This window comes from Alexandromys fortis, unplaced genomic scaffold (assembly GCF_014885135.2).
Source record: "Alexandromys fortis isolate MF-2015 unplaced genomic scaffold, M_Fortis_MF-2015_v1.1 scaffold_21, whole genome shotgun sequence".
NCBI lineage: Eukaryota > Metazoa > Chordata > Mammalia > Rodentia > Cricetidae > Alexandromys > Alexandromys fortis.
The window spans coordinates 6,136,643-6,160,662 of NW_026067905.1; the positions used below are offsets into that span (position 1 = coordinate 6,136,643).

At 42.4% G+C, this 24,020-nt stretch overlaps 1 protein-coding gene across 1 annotated transcript in view; it reads left to right on the forward strand.

Annotated features, from left to right (window-relative positions):
• The first annotated feature begins 1,599 nt into the window (after positions 1–1,599).
• Positions 1,600–24,020, forward strand: part of Slc15a5 (solute carrier family 15 member 5) — a 107,103-nt gene continuing 84,682 nt past the window's right edge. Inside the window, exons 1-4 of the mRNA XM_050135199.1 lie at positions 1,600–2,054; positions 4,056–4,565; positions 5,294–5,801; positions 10,628–10,850. Of these exons, the coding sequence (XP_049991156.1) occupies positions 5,393–5,801; positions 10,628–10,850 (632 nt within the window). The 5' untranslated portion in view covers positions 1,600–2,054; positions 4,056–4,565; positions 5,294–5,392. The remainder of the gene's footprint in view (positions 2,055–4,055; positions 4,566–5,293; positions 5,802–10,627; positions 10,851–24,020) is intronic.

A 24,020-nucleotide genomic window follows, 5' to 3' on the forward strand; every position in this document is an offset into this window, starting at 1 on the left:
GTTAAATTTGTTTAGACCCGTCACTGACGACTGTCCCATTTTTATTTCTTTTGCAGTGACTAAAATCTTTGACCATCAGCAACTTAGAGGAGGTAAGGATGTATTTGGCTTACACTTCCAGGTTAGTCCATCCTTGAGGGAAGTCAGGCAGGAACTTCAAGCAGGGGTCCCAGGAGAAACTGCTGTCTGGGTCACTCTCTGGCTTGCATTCTGACTTATTCTCTCTCTCTCTCTCTCTCTCTCTCTCTCTCTCTCTCTCTCTCTCCACACACATACACACACACACACATACACACACACACACACAGGTTCATACTTAGCTAGTTTTCATATAGTCCATAACCTCATTTCTTAGGGATGGTACCATCAATAACAGGCTGAGTCTCCCTGTATTAATTAATATTTAAGACATACTCCACCAGACATACCCACAGGCCAATCTGATCTAGGCAATACCTTAACCAGGACTTTAAATCTTCCCTCAAGACACTTTTAAAAAAATTAGCTACAGCTGTGGCTGAGGCTGTGGCTGATGTTAGGCTGTGACTGTGACTGATTCTAGGCTGTGGCTGTGGCTGTGGCTAATGTTAGGCTGTGGCTGTGGCTATGGCTGATGTTAGGCTGTGGCTGTGACTGATGCTAGGCTGTGGCTGTGGCTAATGTTAGGCTGTGGTTGTGGCTAATGTTAGGCTGTGGTTGTGGCTAATGTTAGGCTGTGGCCGTGGCTGTAGCTGATGTTAGGCTGTGGCTGTGACTGATGCTAGGCTGTGGCTGTGGCTAATGTTAGTCTGTGATCGTGGCTAATGTTAGTCTGTGACCGTGGCTAACGTTAGGCTGTGGCTGTGGCTGATGTTAGGCTGTGGCTGTGGCTAATCTTAGGCTGTGGCTGTGGCTAATCTTAGGCTGTGGCTGTGACTGTGGCCATGTCTGAGGCTGAGGTTGAGTCTCTGGCTTGACTGAGGCTGTGGCTATTTGTATGTATACACATGTGAGTGAAGGTGACCTCAGATCATTAGATACCCTTAAAGCCAGAGTTACTGCTATTGTGGGCCACCATCCATTGGGTGCTAGGTATCTCGCTATATTTCCAGCCCCTAAATCAACCTCTTCTACTATTTCTACTTTGGGGGTTGGGTGAGGTTCTCGGGAACTGAACCTAGAGGCTCACCATGCTAGGTAAGCACTACTTCTGAGCTGCCTCCTTAATCCTCTTTTCACTCTTTATTTTGAGAAGGAATCACTATGCCTCCCATGCTGGCATTCAACTCATTCTGAAGACGAGGCAGAACTTATAGTCTTCCTGTCTCAGTCACCTAAGGAAATTAGATGACAAGTTGCAACACGAGGCATAGCGATATGCTAAATTTTCAAGTGTCTGATAAGTCACAGGGGCCCACCACTATAAGGTACTAGACATAGATTGACATAGAGGGTAAAAATTCAGGAGCTGTCTAAAGCAACGGACAATCAAAGGTAAGTATGAAACTGTTCCAAGATTCAAAGAACTCATAGTTAATAAAAAAGAAAAAGAAAGCATAGAAACTAATACACAATAATATAACACGCATTGAAACAGAGAGTTGTGCACAGTACCTTAAGGATATGGAAAGACACCCCAGTGTCATCAGCATGGAGCAGGAGAAGGACACCAACACATCTGCTTGGAGCCACTTGCCCTTGGAGGGTAGAAGAAACCACCACGGACTTATCCAGTGCTGTAATGTTGAGCAAATACACGGCGGGGGATGGGAGGGAAAGAGGCGCGAATGATTCATGTCCTGTGGAGCAAGGCAGATCTGAAGAGGCAAAGGTGGTGAGGAGCAGGCTGATATGCCAGGACCATGGTGACACCCGAGCCTGTGCCATGGACCATGTCTGATCTGTGGCCCTGCTGCAGCCACAGTCTGTGTTGATTTCCCGGGCTCCTGCTACCATCAAAGGCTATGAGAATCGGGCTGTACAGAGTTGGTCTTGTCCCTCGCTGGCTGCAGCACTCAGGAGAGCAGGCCCTGCACCTCACCACAGCAGAGCGGATCCTGGTGGTGGGATTCCAGGTGAGCTGTCCCTGATGGCATGAGAACAGGAGGACTGGCCCAGTCCCTTTGCCGCCTTCTTCACTGAGTGAGCTCACTCTGGTGGTGAGAATGAGGGCGATCTGGCAAGCTAACCAATCCAGCAGCAATCCAGAACCAGGGCTATGAGTTGGCCCACTCCAACATCTACCTACCTATGAACTACTGGAGCATATGAAGGGGCCGGCCCTGAAGATCCAAAGCTGCAGGATCTCCACATGGTGATACACAGATTAATAGAAATGTGTTCATTTTAAGATGTAAGAGCTAGTTAATAAGAAGCCTGAGCTAATAGGCCAAAAAGTGCTGCAATTAATATAGATTCTGTGTGATTATTTGGGTCTGGGCGGCTGGGAAACAAATAAACAGTCTCCACTTATAAGTAAATAAGTAAGTAAATATGTAAATAAATAAATCTGAGTGAGGGAGTGGTAGGAAAGGAACCAATAAAGGTGTTTTGGGTTACTTCAATTCCCCTTAGTATAATCCAGCCTCCTGACTTTTGCCTTCTGTGCAAACAGGACTTAGAAGATGGCTCCATATTTCCCAAAGATTCATTACTTAGTGTATCTGAGGAATATAGATATAAAGGAACAAGAAATAAAAGGCACTTGTGTGTGAGAGCTGTGACATTTCCTCAATAGTTTCTACACTGAGCTTCCTCTGTGGCTTTCTGATTCGGGCTTTGTGTACAGTCACTGTAAGAGACTCACCGAGGTAAGAGAAAGAGCAGGGCTACTGTTTAATTCCTCTCCCAACTCAGTGGATGTCCTTTTACTAATTACTCTGTCCTTATCACAAGACTATCAGACTTCCCCTCTGTACCCAAAGCTGCAGGAAGCCTAGCTTCACAGTAAGTGGTCCTCTCTGCCCCCTTGAAGGTTATAGAAGCAGGCAACCTCTGCAGTTTTCACAGAGGAAAAGTTTTCCAAAGCCCAAGTTTCCACCACAGAATTCCAGCATGCTCGCCAGTGGCCCCTGCAAGAAGCAGAGCTGCTCTGCTTGGGAAAGACACCACGGAAAACCTTCGTCGGTGTCATTACATCCTCAGTGAGTGGCTTGTAGAGCAAACACAAGAGACAGAAACTGTTCGGCTGGTAGTAAAATTAACTTTCTGTGGTTTACAGAAACCACAATGGTTTGTAACTTAATCAAACCACAGATTGCAATGACCTGGGTGTTTTACTAAAGGGCAAAATTGTCAGAAGAGAAGCCAGGAGGCACTAAATTCTTCACCAGGGCCTCACTGTTGCCTCTTCTGTGTCCTGCCATCTGGATGATTCAGATTCCATATGTCCATTCCTGGGTCATTCCACCCATATATTTTAAAACATTATTATTATTATTATTATTATTATTATTATTATTATTATTATTATTACTCTGTGTGTGTATACCATATGTGTGGTCATTCATGTCAAGGTACACATGTGGAGGTGAGAGACAACTTTTTGTGGAATCAATTGCTTCCTCCTACTTTTAAAACAGTTCTAGGAATTGAAGTCAGGCCACAAGGCCTGCAAGGCAAAAACCTTTACTCACTGAGCCATCTTACCAAACAACTGTGTGGGAAAGCAGAGAAGTTCACATCAGGGAGGCCAGGGAGCATAGAAAATTAAATACAGGGAGGGATATGAACAATGTACAGCCTTCAAAGATGAGCCGCCAGTGACTGACTTTCACTAGGTAGACACACTCCTGTTTCACAGGGATTCCCTGATGATCAGGTTCACCATGACCTCCTGTGATAGACAGAGTCATTCTCCAACATGAGCTGGGCTGTGCTCCATGCAATTTTCATGTAGATCCATTTCCCAGGAAAAACTATACTGAAAAGAACACCACTTTAATCTCACAGAAGTGATCAAGTCTAAGGGATAAACAAAGAAAAATAGGACATAATATTAGTTTATTTTCAATTTCCGTGATATAAATAACCTGACAAAAAGAAACTGAGGTGAAAGTGGTTTATTTGGATTACAGGTCTGGGGGCAAAGTCATCATGGAGAAGACTTGGCAGCAGGCAGAGAAGGCATGGTGGCAGGAACAGAAGAGAGCTGATCACATGTACTGCACAGAGGAAGCAGAGAGAAAACAGCACCCTCAGTGATCCCTCAAAGCCCACTCCCACTGATCATTTCCTCCAGCAAGGTGCCACCTCCTAAAGAATCTGCAATTCTCCCACAAGTGCCGAGAAGTCATGCACATGAACACATGGGGACATTCATATACAACCCACAAGAGATACGACAGCCAAAGAAGGGACACAGAAGCTGGGCGGATCAAAACATGAACCAGTACACAGAGCCTGTTACAAAGCATTTTGCTCTGTCCTTAAGAGACAAATGATACGAATCAAAGTCCACAGCCTTGATCAATCTTTGGTTTGGTACGCCAACATGAAAATAAGATTCGCTTGTTAAAGTTTTACAGGTTGACCTGGTAGTCCCATCCACTTGTCTCCATGAATCCCAGGCTCTAAATCCCAAAATGGTGAGATATTCTCATCCACTGTCACTTTCGTCAGCCTAGTTGATGTCCCCTCGCTTTCTAAAATAGGCTCGGTGGGAGCCAGGATAATAGTAGATCCAATATTTCCCAAAGCCCGTGTAGACTGCTTGCTGTATTCCTGACTACTGGTTAATAAGCAGTCAGTCAAATGGCACCTTTTGATTCTGGTTTCCTCAGAGAGGCTGTTCTACAAGCTTGGGGTCAACCTAAAGGACGTGGAGTTTATTTAATATTTTCTCCTTTCATTAGCGAGCTTAAATTACTTCCTTGTAAACCCTGCTCGTTACCTAAATGTACTAGCACTTTTGTTTCCTAATTAACTTTCTTATCAGAATCCCAAGCAAAAGTAACAAGAAATGGAATCATGATAAGGTACCCTGCCTCCTCAAAACAGATTTCCTTTTCTGCTTTATCTCTTGGCACTGTTCTGGCTTGTTTAATTAAAATATCAGAAATTATTAGACTCAAATTATTTCCTGATCTGGTGCTCAAACCCCCCTGAAAAACTGTTTCTTCTGTCTCCATATTTAAGCCTTTATCTGCAGGAGGCAGATGAGTTTCCATATGTACGGAACTGAATTCACATAATTCAATATAATTTTGGGAGAAGCATCTAATTTAGTGTCTAAGTAATTAAACAAACAAATCAGATTCGGCTATGCTGAGCCTTGAGTGTTTAAATGCCCCTGTCTTCTTTCTTGGGCTTGTAGCTTGTCAAGAAGAATAGCACTAATGTGGAAAAAAAAAAAAAGTGAAGAACTTTCAGCATGGAGCCGTGACATTCAAAGCAGACATCTTAAATTTTTTCCATGAGAGGAATGGGGAAAAAAGAAAGGCTTCAAGTCCAAGCAACTCACATAAGTCATATTGAAGGCAAAGTAGTCATGTCTGTTACAGACTTCGCCAACGCCGAGGAAGACCTAGCCTTACGCGGTGGCCCAGAGCAGCAGAGGACAGGGAGACATTCCAGGTGTCTCCAAGCTGGCATTTGCTTGCTTCTGGTGGAACTGTGTGGGAAGTTTGCCTTCTTTGAAGTCATCTGCAACATGATCCCCTTTTGCACAGTCAAGCTTGGCTACTACAACCACCAGGCAGCCATTCTTAACCTGTGCTTTGTTGGCGCCTCAGTCCTCAGCCCTGGGTTTGTTGGGTGGATGGCAGACAACTACGTTGGAAGGAGCAAACTGCTGCATATATCCTTACTGCTACATTTTCTAGGTGAGTGTCCCCTGCTAACTGCGTTTCTTTTGTCACATAGTTCAATAAGTTTTTGTTAGAATTCTTAGTTTATTTTATTCCTGCCCTATTCTTAGCATAAGCTATAGTAAATGAAGTATATTGTTTCAGTTTATATTCTATATATTAAGTCATTGGTAGATGTGTGTGTGCGCGGTGTTTTCCAGAATTGTCAATAGCATTCTGGTTAGTACATTTTTGCTAATTACCTCTTTGCATGTCAATCTTCTGCACACCTTAGAATGCCCTTGCTTTCCTCTTTGTGTTCCCACTGAAATTTGCGACAGATTCTATATGAAACATGAAATGCATTTGCTTCACAACTGGATGAATCATGCTGAAAAGGTTGCTGAAGTTCATGGAGAATAACTAAGAGATGTTTGAGTTTTATAATTAATCATATAGCAATTAGATTTCATATAAATATATTCAACTACAGTTAAAGATAAGTGAACAGAACATTAGGATTGCTTACGTAAAGAAAAATAAACATACTCCAGAAGCTTGGGAATGCTTGCTGTGGCATAAAGAGCAAGCTGGTGGATAATCTAGTGTGTGTGTGTGTGTGTGTGTGTGTGTGTGTGTGTGTGTGTGTGAGAGAGAGAGAGAGAGAGAGAGAGAGAGAGAGAGAGAGGACAATGTTGAGAGTAGGTTTTTACTTTCCATCCTGTTTGAGGCAGAGTCTCCCTTGTTTCTGCTGTTGACACGGATGCCAGAGTAAATGGCCTGTAAGCTTTCAGCCAGTTCTCCTCCCTTTTCCTCCACACTTAACACAGGAGTGCAGGGATAAAAGATGTGTGCTACCACGGCCAGCATTTTACGTGGGTTCAGGGCCTGTGAGGTTGCATGGTTAGCACCTTTACCCACTGACCCCGTCTTCATGACCTTACTTGCATTGAATCTGACCGATATTGGGTATGGAAGACAGGACTCACACATGCTCGTCAAGCACTCCACCACGGAGGTACATCCCCACCCCTTTCTACCTTTGTATTTTGAGACAGGGCCTCTCTGGGCTGCCCGGATGGTCTTAGAAAACACTGTGTAGCGCTATCAGGCCTTGAAACTAGTCCTCCTACCTTAGCCTCTCAGCAAGGGGGATGATAAGCCTGTGGTGCTGAGCTTGCCTTCCCTTTCCTCTGTGAGTTGTGCCCCAAAGTTTCCCCTCAGAACTGCCAGGACACTGCAACCTGTTACTAAATAATAGAGTTCTAACCAAACTATGACCGCTGTCAAAATTTATATCAACTTAGATTAAAAATGCAGCTTTCCCCTTGACGATGGCCTTTCTACTGAGCTGCCAGTAATCTGTCCAATTCCAGCCCACATACCAATTTACCAACTTGACTTCCTGAAAAAAAAAAAAAAAGAAATTCATGTTATTTCATATTGTTTCTATTATATAAAAAATAAACTCTAAATTTAGCTTATCAGACCTCTATAATTTATATAAAATGTAATCTATGCTTGCCTTCAATGACGTTGAGATCCTTGCTATGTACTTTTCCCTCTGCCATTCATTCTTGCTCTGTCTGAAAGAGTTAACTTCTTCGAGCATTCACTCCATACCTGAGATTTTTGAAAACCCCTGCTGTTTTGTCCAGACCCATGTTTATTGTTGTCCCTCAGAATTTAGCCATGCTATTATCAAATATAGAGGAGTGATGGGCTGGAGAGACTGGAGGCTGAGTAAATGCTTGATGTGAGCATGGAGACCTGAGCTCATCCCAGAGCCAGTGTCCAAATACATGGTGTGGTGGTCTCCAGTTTTAGCTCAATACTGGGAGATGGAGACAGGCTGCCTGCTAATGTGTAAGTGGCTTTTCCTAGGTCTCTCTCTCTCTCTCTCTCTCTCTCTCTCTCTCTCTCTCTCTCTCTCTCTCTCTCTCTCTCTCTCACACACACACACACACACACACACACAAAACCCTATTCATCCCAGATTTAAAAAAAAAGGTATGACAACTAAAGTAATAATTACATCAAAGTTCAATTTGGGGACCCAGTGAGTTTTTATTTGGGGTTACTAATAGGATTGTGGGGAGAGGTAATTTATATGAGTGGGGATGAATCAAAAGCAGGGGTACCACAAGCATAAAGCACACTCTAACTTGTGTGATGACATGAAATCCATGTCCCTAGAGCTCTTTCTATGACTTTCAGACAGTTCCAGAGTCAAGGACTCCTCCCTCTGCATCTGTCTGACCGACCAGCACTTGTCTGCTGCCTCTACGGCTCTGGGGAGGGGACTTAGTGAATCGTGCAAATTTCATCTTTCCCTGAACATGTGAATGAGGGGTCACCTCATCACCCCTCTCTCTCCTAGAAAGAATGTTGCAATTCAGAGGAAACCACTGCACACCACTAGCGTACTTGGCAAGCCCCATGTCACTAAGATACCTTCATCTGCAAAAGCAAAGTGGGTGGCTTCTGAGGGATAATATCCCCAGAGTTCCCTGCATTTACACACATGTGCTGGAACACATACATGCACACAATCTACATGACTGCATTTATACTTCTGCCAAGCACGTGTTCTCTGCATGTCTGCTTTTTCTGATGTACTTACTCCTGAACTGCTCCCCACCACCTTACATAAGATATGACAGCATGTTTCCCAGTGCTTACAGATATAGGCAGATGACTTATGCAGGGTACAATGGCATACATTAAAGAGAGAAATTCTTATCAAATATATCACAGATTTGTGTTTTTATCACATCAGTTTTACTGAAGATAAAAATGAAGTCTTGATCTAATGAAATCAGAGCGTTGTGACATTTTCTCAAAGGATAAAAATAGAACATTTTTGTGGCTTTTACATCGAGGCATCATATGGTCTAGAAGTAGATTTTTCTTAAATAAGTAGTTACTGCATTGGCCAACTGAGCTGAACATGCTGCTGCATAGCCTTTGGTACTGCCAAACCTCACATCACACTTCTAGGGAAGATTAAGTAGTGGAGAAACATGTTGTTTCACACCTGGCTGACTTTGAAAGAAAACACTTTAAACTCAATGCATTAAAGGGTCCACTCTCAAGGTAAATTATCCCATTGCTGAATGACAATCAAATGCATATATTCTCCACATGGTAAAAACATGTAGAAAAAGACATTAAATGCTGTTCCCAATTCATATTTCTGTGAAATTAAAATTTCAATTTGAGCTCCAATTGAGGAACTAACTGCCCAGAGCCACTCTCTAAAAATTCATACCAAAAATGGTAATGTCAACATAGTTGGATAGAATAAAAGTAATCAAATGGATGAAATAACATTGATAATGTTGGGGATGTAGCTCAGTGACAGAGCGAAAGCCTAATGTGTATGAGGGTTTGGCATCCATCCCTAGTACCACAGGAAAAAAGGAGAAAAAGGAGGAAGGAAGAGAGGATGGAAAGAAGAAAGGGAGGAAGGGAAGAAGGGAGGGAGGGAGGGAGGGAGGGAGGGGAGGAGGGAGGGAGGGAGAAGAAAATAGGACAGGAAGAGAGCTCTACCAATGACATCTCAACATTGGTTTCAAGAGTAAACAATACAGCTTTTGAAAATGAAGGAATGAACAAGTTAGCAATTGATGGGGCTGCACAGTCGCTTCCATTTGGTGAGGAGAATCGTCCTGTGAGGGCTCACAAGGTAAAAGTGGGAACGAGGCTCAAGCTTCCCTTGTCACTCTGTCCCCTACCTCCTCCTGACTGGTCTACATGACTCCAGGACACATGCCCCTCCCGTTTCTCACCTCCCTGTGTATACCAGGAAGGTTCCGTGAATCTGTGTAAGAAAACAGAGAAACAAGGACAAAAGTGGTCAAAGGATAACCTTGAACTCTTGACCTTTTCACCTTTACTTCCTGAGAGCTAGGACCACAAGTATACTCTGCCAGGCACACCAAATGTCTTAATGTTTCTCATGATATAGTTCTGAGTCATCTTAATGTTGTTGAAAATTAGCATCATTTGCTTATACAACCTTCGAGAAAAGATAGTTCGATGTGGGAGGTCCTTCTGTCTGTGTGTTGCTTTTATTGGTTAATGAATAAAGAAGCTGCTTTGGGCCAATGGCTTAGCAGAGCATAGCCAGGGTGGAAGAGATATATGTATACAGTGGGCGGAGTCAGGAGAGTTGCCATGGAGCCACCAGAGGGGAAAGTTGTGAGCTGCCAGCTGGAACCTTACCAGTAGGCCACAAGCCTCATGTCAAAATATAAAAGAATGGAAATGGGTTAATGTAAGAGCTATCTAGCAATACGCTTAAACTATTGGCGAAATGGTATTGCAAATAATAATGTTTCTGTGTGTTTATAGCAGGACTGGGCGAGACAGAAACCTCTTACAACAATGGTTTAAGCTGAAAGGGAAATACACAGAACCCTGGATTAGTTTAAACACGCAAGAAAAAGAATTTTCATTTTTATATAATTTCTTTATATATGTCAACCCTAAATGAATGAAAATCTTGTGTTTGTTATTTTATTTTCAATTATGTACGTGAGAGAATGGGGTTTAAGCATGTAAGCACAGCCCGCAAGGGGCAGAAGAGGCATCTGTCACTAAACAGCACAGAACTGAGCTTGGTCCTCAGCAGGAGCAGCACAAGCTCTTAACAACTAAGCCGTCTCTGCAGACACAGAATTTCCACACTTAGAAAACCCAAGCCATCCCTGAAATTGCAATGATTGACCTAAGTATGCGAGTAAGATATTCTCACGCAAACTTGAGCCTCTCTTTCAGAGGGAAGTGCTTATTTAGGACGTGCTTCGGTGAGTCTGTGGGTTTGCACTATTTGTATTCTCTCTTCTCTCTGCCACCAGGCACTGCTTTGTTATCCATGATTGCTTTCCCCTTGGAAGATTTTTACGGAAGCTCTTACCCTGTGGTCAACCACGTGCCTGTGGAAGAACGGGCAGGAATGTTTCACACAGCACTGCTGACCCTCTGCCTGGGCACAGGAGGAATAATGGTTGTCATCTGTCCATCTGATGCTTACAACCCTCAGGAACACGAATCCAAGAAGCCAAGGTCTTTTTTTAACTGGTAAGTGGCACTGATTAGTAGAAAAAAAACTGAATTATCTCACTCTTTCTTTGTTTGGGTTTTCTCTCTGTGTGGCCTTTCTCAATGGTTGGGCTGAGTAAGTGAAAATGTGGTGACCTCTGTGATGATGGTTCAGCTAATAATCCTGGTCAAGGTTGGACACGTGGCTCGGCAGTTTAGAACACTGGCTGCTCTTCCAGAGGACTGCAGTGTGGTTCCCAGTGCCCCAGTCAAGTGGAGTACAGGTGCCTGTAACTCCATTTCCAGGAAATTCAATGCCCTCTTCTGGCCTCTGCAGGCACACACATGTATATGCAACATACATAGGCATACAGACACATACACAGACACATACATAAACAATAAAGCCGATCTTAAAAATAATAATTATCAGCTATAGATCAGAACCAGCAACTTCTCAAGAAAAACTCATTAATTTATCCTCCAACTAAGAAGGCATACTGTGGTTTGTCGCAATGAATAGAATGAGGCCTCTGAGCCTAAAAGGCCAGGTGGAAGTCTCACCTCTACTTACCAGAACTGCCCATGACCAAGTCATCTCTCTCTAGCATGTTCATGTCTGAAGACAGCGTTAGCACTTTGTCAGACGTAACTGCGGGAAACAGAGAACCTGGTGCACAGCTACAGATAATCACAAAGAAGGGAAGGGAGGCTGTCGTCCTTATGTCTACTTGCAGCAGAGTCTGGCTAGGTTGTTAAGTTCACAGTCCAGCGTAAAGAGGAGATGACAGCGAAAAAGAGTCTTTCAGAACACGTTGGATACCTGCCAGTATCCTTGAGGTGATGTTTCGTGACAACCTAACTATCTTTCTCTGTCGCTTTGCTACTTGGCCTGGGACACCTGGCTTTTCACATGGGTTCTTGGAACTAAACTTGAGTCCCCATAATTGCACAGTACACGTTTTACATACTGAGCTATCACCCCAGGCTCTATATGCTTTTGTTTTGTTTTGTTTTTGTTTTGTTTGTTTGTTTTTCAAGACAGGGTTTCCCTGTGTAACAGTCCTAGCTGTCCTGAAACTAGCTCTTGTAGACCAGGCTGGCCTTGAATTCACAGGAATTCTGTGAACTCTTGGGAACTCTGCCTCCCAAGTGTTGGGATTAAAGGTATGCACCACCACTGCCTGTTTCTATATGTTTTAAAAGGAACCAGTTTATATACTATAAAATAAAGATTTGGGAAAACAATTGAGATTTGACAGTTGATGAAGAGTCACCCACTGTTCATAGCTTAGCGTAGAATTTACCTGAGTGCTTTCATTAGTGGGTATTGCCCAGCTATGACTCACCATTAAAGCATGGATGAGAGCCATTTCACAGCTTTCAGCTGCAGGATGGGTTAGCTAGTGTTCCAGGAAAGTTCTATTTAAACCCAAAATGTCATCCCAAATGCCCATGTATGGAGTGTTTCTTCCCTGACCTATGGTACTCTGGAGAGACTGTAGGCCCTTTGCACATTGGAGTCTCATATAAAACACAAACTATGGAATTCTGGCCCTTTCCTCTTGTACTGCTTGCTTCTGGGTCTCAACTAGGTGAGAAGCTTTGTTTGGTCATCTGGCTCCAGCCACAGCCACAAGGTACTGCATTATCACAGAAGCCCTGGCAACGGGTCAGCCCACAAAGGGCCCACTGAAATCTCGGGAGCTGGGACATCACACTTTCCTCCCTCTATGTTGACTGTTGCATAAATGCTTGTCACAACAGGTGGAAGCTACCAGAAATGCATGGTTTTCACACTGGGTTTGTCTGTCTGTTAGATTTTTTGCTTTTTCTGTTGCTTTATTTTGTGTTTTTGGTTTGGTTTGGTTTGGCTTGTTCTTTTGGTGTGCGTGTGTGTGTGTGTGTAAAATGGGTTCTCAGCATTGTCTAGAATAACTATCTTGCTACGGGTAAATCAAGGCAGACAGCACCAGACAAAAATGTTAAAAAAAAATTAATGTTGGGAACATTAAGTGACGACTGGAGAGAAGGCTCAGTAGTTAAAAGTACTTTGCTGCTCTTGCCAATGATCCAGGTTCCATTGTTGCTAGCACCCACATGTGGAGAAAAGTCACCTCTAACTCCAGTTCCAAAGGGCATCCAACATGTTTTCCTGAGCTAGGAAGAAACCAGGCAGACACCTGGGTTGCATACATATGTGGAGGCAATGCACTCACACACATTTTAAATTTAAAAAAAAAATGTGCCTTCAACGAAGTGTTTAGAGTCAACGTTATCTATGAATATGCAGCTCTACAGGCAGATTCCTTCTCTTCCTCACACTTCTCCTCCCGCTTTATATTAATATTACAAAACACTCAAGCCTATTTTGGATTAAGTACTAATGTAAGGGAAAGATACAGTCTATCAAAGGGAAAAGGGATGTTCACTACCTCATAGCAAATTCTGCCTCTTTGACCTGCCCAAAGGAGAATGAAATCCTTCTTTTTCATTCTATTTGGAGGTTTTAATCCTTAATTAGCAACATCATTTTGATTAAATAAGACTCTGGAGGATTATGACGGGAGAGCCACCAGTTGTTCTGAAAGATAGCCCCAGAGACTGCATTGTACTGTGGTTTGAGTCGTTCAGAGTTGTGCTTAATCAAAGTGCCATCTCTCGGTGTTGATTACAAAAGGGATATTATATGAATGAACTCCTTCCTTTGGGAAATGGAGAGGACTCCCAGTGGGTTTGTGCTTCAGGGATTTGGGTAGGAGGATGCGGAGTGTCACACAATGAAATTGAGGAGCTGGGAGGAGCCAGGCCAGATTCTGGAAGAACACATTTAGCAAACACTTTTTGCTATTTTCTAATTTCATTAAAATCTCTGAGGAGAATAATCCTGTGGCGCTGTTGAAGCCTGAAGGTACAAGTGTCTGGGCAGGGGCTGGGGGAGGAGTAGACAAAGAACCACAGTATTACTTTTTTTGGTTTGCTTGCTTTCTTGGTTTAAATACTAAACTACAGAACAAATTTTGTCATTATCTACTTACTAAAGTTAGTAGAAATAAATGACAAGAATGAAATATCTGTTCTAAAACATTCTGAATGGATGGGTGGCGAGAGTAACAGAGCCTCCACAGGCAGCTAGCTGGCAGAATCTTATATTGGTCACTTGGGATGGCTATAACTTCCAGCAAGGTCGGTAGCTTACAGAAATCAGGGTTCCCCAGGCACAATGTAGGAATACCTCAGAGGGATGTATTGCTGCTTATACACAGAGTATCCTAACTTAACACTAGCGCTAGAAATTTAAAGGCTTTTATTATTATTGAACAATGAGCAAGTCATAGCTTAAAATCTTTGTTATTGATAGGAAAGAGAAAACCTATTTAATAGGTAGCCATCTTTAAAATAGGCTCACAGCTAACTCAATTGTTTTCTCAGAGTCCTAAAACCCCCTAATGGGCTAAGGTTACAGTTCAGTGCTAGAACGGTTGCCTCGCGTTCATGAGGCCCCAGGTTCAATTACCAGTGCCACAAAAGAAAAATAAAATCCTAAAAGTTGCAAGCATGGAGAACGTAATTGATTTCAGCAGCTCCTTTCAAGGGACAACGGACCACTTTAATCTAACCGAAGCCTTGCGTTTCGTCCTGCTTCCAGCACAGATGTCGGATGTTCATAGCGGCAAGACCTTTAATGAGATGTGTCTTTGCGTCTGTTCCACCCAAAGCTTCCCTGCGATCCTGTTAAGCAGTGTAGGCTGGAAGTTTGAGGAGCTGAAAACAGCGATTCTGAGTAAGGTTGCCAAATGTAAGGGAGAAAGCCACTGCTAGCCAACGGTGCCATCTGGAGCAGTGTCTCCGCAACTGTGTGCCTCACGGGAAGCATAAAGTGGAAGTTCTCTGAAAAGGAACTCTCTGCCAGCAGCCTGGTGTACGGACCCAGATCGGAACCGGCTCTTTCTGGGATTTCCAGGTTCTTAGGCGTGCAGCTATGAGCCACCACACTGGAGATAATGCAAGTAAGCACACCCGAGCAGATTCTTTCCTGGAAGCCAGAGGATGGTGGAAAATGAACCCTGTTTATGGCCGTGATTTTAAAGCCTACCACCGTCAGCTTCAAACCGCTCTTCACATTTTTTTTCTACCTCCCTTAGCTGATAATTCGCGTTCTATCTCTGCTTAACAATGTGCTGCATTAGGCAGAATCGAAGTCCCAAGTAAAATATTGACTGGGTTCTTGAAAGGGGCAAAAGATGAATTTATTCCATCTCCCGCATTTCAGATGTGGGTATCGAAACTGACCCTACACTGTCCAATACAAAAATGCTCTCTGTTGAGTATTGTGGTGTTTTGAGAGAAAACAGCCCTTGAAGAGAGTAGCAGTATTAGGAGGTGTGCCTTTGTTGGAGTAGATGTGTCCTTTTTATAGGAAGTGCGTCATCACTCTGGGGGTGGACTTTGAGGTTCCCTATGCTCAAGCTACTCCCAGTGAGACATAACACTTCGTGTTGATTGCAAGAGAAGATGTGGGACTCTCAGTTCCTGTTTCAGCACCACAACTGCCTGCCTGCTGTCTTGATCCATGCCATGACAGTAATGGACTAAACCTCTGAACTGTAAGTAAGTCAACATAATTAAACATTTTCCCTTGTAAAGCTTGCTGTGGTCATGGTGTCTCTTTACACTAATGGAAACCCTAATTGAGACAGATATGAACTCAAATGTAGAATCTTTATGTTAAGGAAGCACTGGAGTTAAAAAGCGATTGTTACACCATTTTTTTTCCCCAGAAGCTGAACCCAGAGAACAATGTGTTTCAACTCTAGAAGCACATTAAAGCAATCAAAGGATCCTTTAAAAGTTTACTGGTCCTGCACCTTGGGAGCCTTGGTTACATTAGTTTGACACAGGACACCGGGAAGGGAAATTGTTTTCTGCATTTTCAAGCTGACAGAATAGAGTTGAAAACGACTGTTCTCAAATAGCGTTACTTGACTTTAACATTCTACAAAAGCAAGTAGGATAGTTGTGAGGGTGGTGTCCAGGAGTGAAAGGCACTCCACAGCTACTTGACAAGTTTGAGGCTAGCCTGAGGAAATAGAGATTTGTCTCAAAGAAATTAATCATTGAATAAGCAAAAATCAGGTTTTATCTGTATCGTTTAGGGGAACTATAAACATTTTATGGCAGAGAAAATGATGACTTAAATATACATATGTATGAAGAGAGAAGAAGGGTCAGGAGTTGAAGGACTGATCAGGCTATGCACCAAGTATGAGGTGGCTCTACCTGAGACCTTGCTGTAATCTCCTACTACCCCTTTAAAACAATAGTTCTCAAATCTGATCCCATGCATTAGAAATTCCTGAGAAAAGAGCTCAGTTGGGAAAAGAAGGGAGAAAAGGACGGTGGAAAAAATAGAAAGAAGCACTAGAGATCTTGGGGGGAAGGGGAAAGCCACTGTTGGTCAGTTAAAACTACAAGTTCTCCCACTGAAATGAGGAATAAGACAAGGCTGTTCACTCTCTTCATATTTATTCAATATAGTACTTGTGGTCCTAGCTAGAGTAATAAGACAACAAAAGGAGATCAAGGGGATACAAATCAGAAAAGAAGAAATCAAACCCTCACTGTTTGCTAATGATATATAATTTACATAAGTGACCCCAAAAATTCTACCAAGGGACTTCTACAACTCACAAACACATTTAGTAATGTAGCAGGATACAAGTTTAACTCAAAAAATAATCAGTAGCCTTCCTTTACACAGATCACAGATGATAAATGTACTGAGAAAGAAATCAGAGAAACATCGCCCTTCACAATAACCACAAATAACATAAAATATCTTGGATTAACTGTACCCAACCAAGTGGAAGACCTGTATGACAAGAACTTTAAATCTTTGAAGAAAGAAATTGAAGAAGACACCAGAAAATGGAAAGATCTCCCATGCTCTTGGTTAGGTAGAATTACCATAGTAAAAATGGCAATCTTACCAAAATCAATATACAGATTCAATACAATGACAATCAAAATTCCAGCAAAATTCTTCACAGACTTCGAAAGAATAATACTCAACTTAATATGGAAATGTGAAATCTCAGGATAGCCAAAACAATCCTGTACAATAGAGGAACTTCTGGATGCATCACAATTCCTAACTTCAAACTCTGCTACAGAGTTACAGTACTGAAAACAGCCTGGTAATGGCATTAAAACAGACAGGAGAACCAATGGAACCAAATCAAAGACCTGGATATCAGTCCACACACCTACAAACACCTGATTATTGACAAAAAAGCACAAAATATAAAATGGAAAAAAGAAAGCATTTTCAATAAATGGTGCTGGCGTAACTGGATATCAACATGTAGAAGAATGAAAATAGATCCATGTCTATTGCCATGCACAAAACCCAAGTCCAAATGGATCAAAGACCTCAACCTAAAACCAACCACACTGAACCTCATAGAAGAGAAAATGGGAAATACACTTGAATGCATTGGCACAGGAGACCACTTCTTAAATATAACCCGTGTAGCACAGACTCTGAGAGAAACAATTAATAAATGGGACCTCCTGAAACTGAAAAGCTTCTGTAAAGAAAAGGACACAGTCAACAGGACAAAACAGCAGCTTATAGAATGAAAAAATATCTTTACCAACTCCACATCAGACAGAGGGCTGATCTCCAAAATATACAAAGAACTCGTGAAATTGGTCATCAAAAGAACAAATAATCCAGTAAAAGAAAATGGGGTATAGACTTAAACAGAGAACTCTCAACAGAGGAATCTAAAATGGCTGAAAGACATTTAAGGAAATGCTCAACACCCTTAGCCATCAGAGAAATGCAAATCAAAACAACTATGAGATTCCATCTTACACCTGTAAGAATGGCCGTGATCAAAAACACTGATGGCAACTTATGCTGGAGAGGATGTGGAGTACAGGGAATACTCCTGCCAGTGGGAGTGCAAACTGGTACAGCCCCTTTAGAAATCAGTATGGCAATTTCTCAGAAAATTAGGAAACAAACCTACCTCAAGACCCAGCAATAGTACTTTTGGGTATATACTCAAAGGATGTTCAATCATACCACAGGACATGTACTCGACTATTTTCATAGCAACATTATTTGTCACCGCCAGAACCTGGAAAGAACCTAAATGCCCACCCTCCGACTGAAGAATGGATAAAGAAATGCGGTATATTTACACAATGGTGTACTACACAGTAGAAAAAAAAATAACATCTTGAAATTTGCAGGCAAATGGATGGATCTAGAAACCATTATATCGAGTGAGGCAACCCAGAGCCAGAAAGACAAATATAGTGTTTACTCACTCATAAGTGGCTTTTATACATAAAGAAAAAAAAAACAGCCTACAGTTCATAATCCCAGAGAACCTAGACAACAATGAGGACCCTAAGAGAGACATACTTGGATCTAATCTACATGGGAAGTAGAAAAACACAAGATCTCCTGAGGAAATTGGGAGTATGGGGACCATGGGATAGGGTAGAAGGGGAAGAGAGAGGAAGGGAAGGAAGTAGAGAAAAATATTTAACTCAATAAAAAACAATTTAAAAAATAAATATAACTACAAGTTCTACTTGACCCCTGATGTAGGTTTATCAACATTAACAATCGTTTGTCAGCATCTTGGCTGGGAAAATCAATTCCAGGGAACAAGAAAGAACTGTAGCATTTGTTTGCTCCTTTCCTCCCCAAATGCACCTTGCCAGAACATTCCTTCAAGTGTTTCAATAGACTCATGGTTGTGTTAGGAGAATGGTAGCACCCACCATGAAATCAGTGTTCATATATTTCAGTCGCCCTTCTAAATGCCTTTGTTCCATTCAACAGACTGAAATCTGCTAAAAATCTTTACATCTTCCAGGACAAGATAAAATAATTTCTCTTGGATCCCTAAGTTAGTTGTTCACTCACGTTAGGAAAACTGGAAACCTCCAGAAAATTTACCTCTCCTCCTGCTCATCTTCTTAAGTTAGTCAAGAACCACTCTAGAAAAAAAAAAAAAAACTTAAAGTAAACATCTAAAAAAAAAAAAAAGAAATGGTGTAGCTCTCACATTGTTCCTAAATAAATTAAGCAAATGTTTAAAACAATGCCGAAATGATGGCTGAGATTTGTTATGAGGAATCCCAGGGATCATTCGATTTTTGAAATTGCCTTCACTGTTCAGTTATCTACAGTTTGGTGCCCACTCTTAAACGTAGGCTAAATTGTGTCCCTCCTGCTGCTTTCAGTGTCCCTTAATCACTGGTATTTATTTTGCTTTAGTGCTTTGCTCCCTGACTTTCTGTGTGAGAGGTGTTTTATACATTCAATTTACTGGTGAACTCTAAGAAAAAAAGGAGTCTTAATGGTAAGCCCTAAGACTGTGGGTTTTTCTTTTATTTATTTATTTTTTGTAGATAATACATACATAATTCCACCCTTAATTATCTGCGGCTTGTCCTGTCCGTAGAAAAGCAAAGACGAATGTAGAGTATGTCCGTGCTAAGTAATTCTTTCAGAAAATTACACAATCAAATAGGCAGGATGGCATTTATTAAACCACATTTAGTGCTTTATGTGAAATTCCCTCCTGTCCGTAGATAATTCAGCTCTGCAATTCTTTGGGTTTCTAACTAGCTTTCCTAAGATTTAAATCTTGGAGTATTTTTTTTTTTTATTTTCCTTGACCCTCTTCGGAGCAGTTCGGTGTGTATCACCTTGTGGGACACTGAAGAGTCACAGAATGTTTTCTGGCATTTTCTCAATAGTCCTTGCTTATCGTTGAGAGAGGGAAGGAATTCTGAAGAGCAAAAGTAAAGCAATAATGCTCTGGATCCCCCCTCTCAGTTGCTACAGCTACCGTTCAAGAGGACAGCTTGGCACACAGCATGAAAGGTTAAGCCCAGGCTGAGGCTCGGAACTCTACCTGGTTGTCCTAGAAATTCCTACTGGGTATCCCACCTCCATTATGACAGATAAATTTTGTTCATAGGTTCTGTTAACTCAATTTGTTTCACATCGTCTTATTTGGCTTTCTGTTAGCACCCCCAGCCCCATGTCAATTATTAGGAGTCTTTACTAGCTTATGTCTTTCTTATAATATGTTGCATCCTTAATTAAGCTGTGATGTATTGTCCATTCATTGTGGCTCTAGCTCTGCACTAGGTCCACAAAGACAGAAGTAGAGATGCAGGACAAGGTGACATCACCGAGAAGTTTGACAAAGGTGAAGTCACTGTTTCCTTTTAAAGTTCAGGCACAAGAACAACAAATGATTCCAGAAGGTTCAAGAAAGGCAGGAGAATGACAGCAGGCGACTTTAGAAGGCTCATGAAAGACACGAGAACAATGGATGACTTCACGGGACTCAAGAAGAGAGCTAACGTGTACCTTATGAGCAAGACCTGGTGAGCCAAGGGAGATAAGAAGTCACAGAGACAACAATGAGTGTGCATGTTTCAAACACAGTGTTATGCGGTGACGTACCCCTTTCTACACACACCCCTCACACCTGCCACTTCCCCCTGTCCTAAGGCACCCCTGGCCAGCTTTCTCTTGCCCTCAATCCAGATCATCATAATGGTTATGACTCCATATGGTGCTTTATCTATCATAACAGAGCTACTGTGATCATTTAGTTCCTTTGCACTTAAAGTCAGATTTGATCAATCCCATATTCTCTTTTCTTCCCAAGACACCCCAGCTATCTGAGAAGAGAACCCCATCCCTTTAGTATGGCCAGCCAAGCTATACACGATGCATACCAGACATATCTGCTTGATCCCAAACACTGTACTCCTTTTTCTCAACTTTGTGTACAGTTCTTTGTAGAGAGCTCTTGCTTGCTAAGTCAGGACCAGAGGGAAAAGTAACAGAGACATTTGCTTACCACCTTACCATTAACATCTATTTTTCACTCAACTCTTTAAAATAATCTTCGTCTAGGAAGTATGATCTCTATTTTAGAAATAGCACTGAGTTCCAGACTGCGGGAGATCAGGTAGGGTGTGAGCGTTGTAAGAGGTTAGCTCCAATGCATGTCTCCTGCCCACCGTTTCAAAGAGGAAGAACAATATTTATAGGTAATGACAGATGAAACACGCTGATCAAATGTCAAAGCCCGGATGAACAAGGAAATAATGGTGTCATAAAACTGGTAACTGCGGAGGCCAGGAAAGAGGCACAGAAGGATCACAGAGCCCAAGTTCCTGCTTGTAGGCTGCACAGTGACAAATGGCTCTGACTCTCAGGCCTGCAGCACGGCTAGATCAAGCCAGATGGGTCACTTCAATTCTCCATGTCTCAGATTTCTTTCCTGACCAAAAAAAAAAAAAAAAAAAAGGAAGAAAAGTTTTGTGAGCTTGTGTTTGGCAGAAAACTCTTACAAACCACACTGAAAGCTTGATCTGCAAAAGAAAATAAACCTGGTAAGGAAATGTCATCAATACCTTGTAGGACAATTAATAGAGAAGTCCCAGGCGAAAGGGGAAGATTTGTAGTACTACATAATTGATAAGCAGATTTTTTAACCAAGAAAACGAGAAAGGAAAATTGAGGGATTTAAATGAAAAAATAAATTCAAATTTATTTCATATAATCCTAGAGAAAGAAAAAAGAATTGCCAGTTACTTAGTAGATGATACTCAGATAGCTTAAACTTTAGTAACATTGTGGGCCCCTGAGCCCAGTAGAATGTAAAAGTATAGGAAAAAAAAGAATAGAGATCAGCCAGAGGCTGAACTGCTCTACCCCTGGGGACAGGGCTGGAGCAGGCTGCTAGCTCCAGTCAGCTGGAGGTGATTCTGAGAACCCTTAGGGTTCTAAGTGTGGGATGAGTACACAAGGGGCTCTGTCCCACAGCCATTGCCAGGGTACACATTGGCCATCTGAATTCGGTAAGACTTGGCCAAGGGCCTGGCCGTCTGTTGAGAAATCCCTACTATCAATGTCCAACTCTCACCAAGGCAGCTTCTCCCAGGCCACACTCAGTGGCCTCAGTCCACCTCACTACAGGTTGGCTCAAGTTCAACAACAAGCATGCCAGTGCTTGTCGGCTCAGATTTTCCAGTGCCCATGCCGCAGTGGGAGCGGCAGTGCAATCTAGCGCTGATTTCCTTCACATGTGTAATGGGCTTTTTGTTTGTTTTTATTGCTAGCTCATTCTGGCCTTAAACTAGCAGCCATCTTCCCGCTGCCTCCAATTGCAGGGATAACAAGGCATGCACCACCACACCTGGCTTTGTGGAGACTCGGAGAAAGTTACATGCCCCCAAATACTTGCTACTCAGGAAGTAGAGCGCAAATGTTAGCCTATGAGAACCTACCCCCCAAAGTACAGTTGCACAAGTGTGCAGGGAGCTTTGGTAAACCCACACGGCCACATCACTTCACATTCCCCACAGAACACTGGAAGCCTGGCTTTTACACATGAGAAATAAACATTTTTAGCCCTTCCCTTCTATCAGTCCCCATTGGCAATTGGATCAGGATGGGGAGAGGCCTCTTGGTTTTAGTTAAAGCAAGCCATACACCAGTGACTAACATGGCATTTCATGATGCTAGAGCCTAAACATATCTCCCTCTCCTCAACTTACTCTTCTCACCCCATCTAGAGACTAGAGGTCCTCCTGCCCTTTTTGCCTCAGGACCCTTGATAGTTTAGTATCTGGTTAAGGGGCGAATTTCCCCTTGCCTGCGTGAGGGTGAGTGCTTGAGAGGTCAGGTGGGTGGGTGGGTGCAGACAGCCCTAGGGAAGATGATCTCTCCACTGTAGACAGTAGAGTAGGATCACAGTCAGACTTGACTTGAGGCACCTAGTAACTCATGCAAATCACCAAGGAAGATTTTCAAATGCAAAATAAAGATGGGAAATAAAATAGACCCACAAATAACCAAGTCAAAGTGATGCTGCACACAATGTAGAGAAACCAAGAAGAGGAAAAGTTAATGTATTGAATGTGCGATTGAGAAGTTAATTGTATTAAAAGTATTATTACTTTAAAAAAAGAACTCATTTATAGACATATGAAGGTTTTAAATTCATTATTATGGAAATAAGTAACCTTTTCATTTGTGTGTATGCTATGTGTGTGCAGGTGCACACACTCATGCATATGTGTGTGGAAGTGAGGGGTCAATATTAACTGTCTTCCTCTATCATCCTCCATGTTACATTTGAGACAAGTAGTCTTATTGAATGCAGTATTTACCAGTTGGCTAGATCAGCCAGCCAATCAACCCCCTTGGATCCTCCAGTTTAGGACTTCCAGTACTGGGGTTACAGGGATTGCTGGGCCTGGCTTTTTATGGGTGCTGCAACCTGAACTCAGGTCCTCTTGTTTGAAGGGCAAGCATTCTACCCACTGAACCACCTTCCCAGCACCACTTTCTTCCTAAATGGGAGACATATTTGCGTGAAAGTATGTCAAAGAAGATATAGAAATTCAAAGCTCATTACAAGAAGCTGGATATCATTAGTCCTTAGGAAAATGCAAAAGACATTAACTGGCACCAATCTACCATCTTCAGGGCTGACCATGATGTGAATGGTTGAGAGCGTTCACGGACATGTGATAACAATGTGAAATGTCACAAAATGAAAATGCCTCAAAAGCCATTTGTAAATTTCTTATGATATTAGATATACAGGTATCATAAAGCCTGGCCATTCCACTCCTGGACATTTCCCTACAGCGAGTGAATGCCAGTATCCCTGCAAACACTTGAGTAGCAATGTTTGTATTACCTGTTAGCTAGAAAAATATCTATTAGCAGAAAAATATGAATGGACAAATAGTGAAAGTTTATATAATAGACCCTACTTGTGTCGCGGGAGGTCCTTCCACTCCTCCAACCAATAGCTGCTGAGATACCAGCCCATTGGGGGCGTGGTCTCTCTCCCTTTAAAAAAGTGGCTACTTCCCTCTGCTTGCTCTCTCTTCACTTCCTGCTCCACCGGCGACTAGACTGCCTTCCTGGTTGCGCAGAGGGCTGTTGTCTGGGACGGTGATCTGTAAGTTTTTTTCCTCTTTAAATAAATACCACCCTATTAATCATAATTCCAAACTGGCATGGCATTGTTTGTGACTTATGCCTTCATACTTGATAGTAAGAGGGAATGTCCTGATGGACAGGGGAATAGTGGGTGCAGGTGAACGGGGAGGGGACAATTGTAGATGGGGAGTGAATGG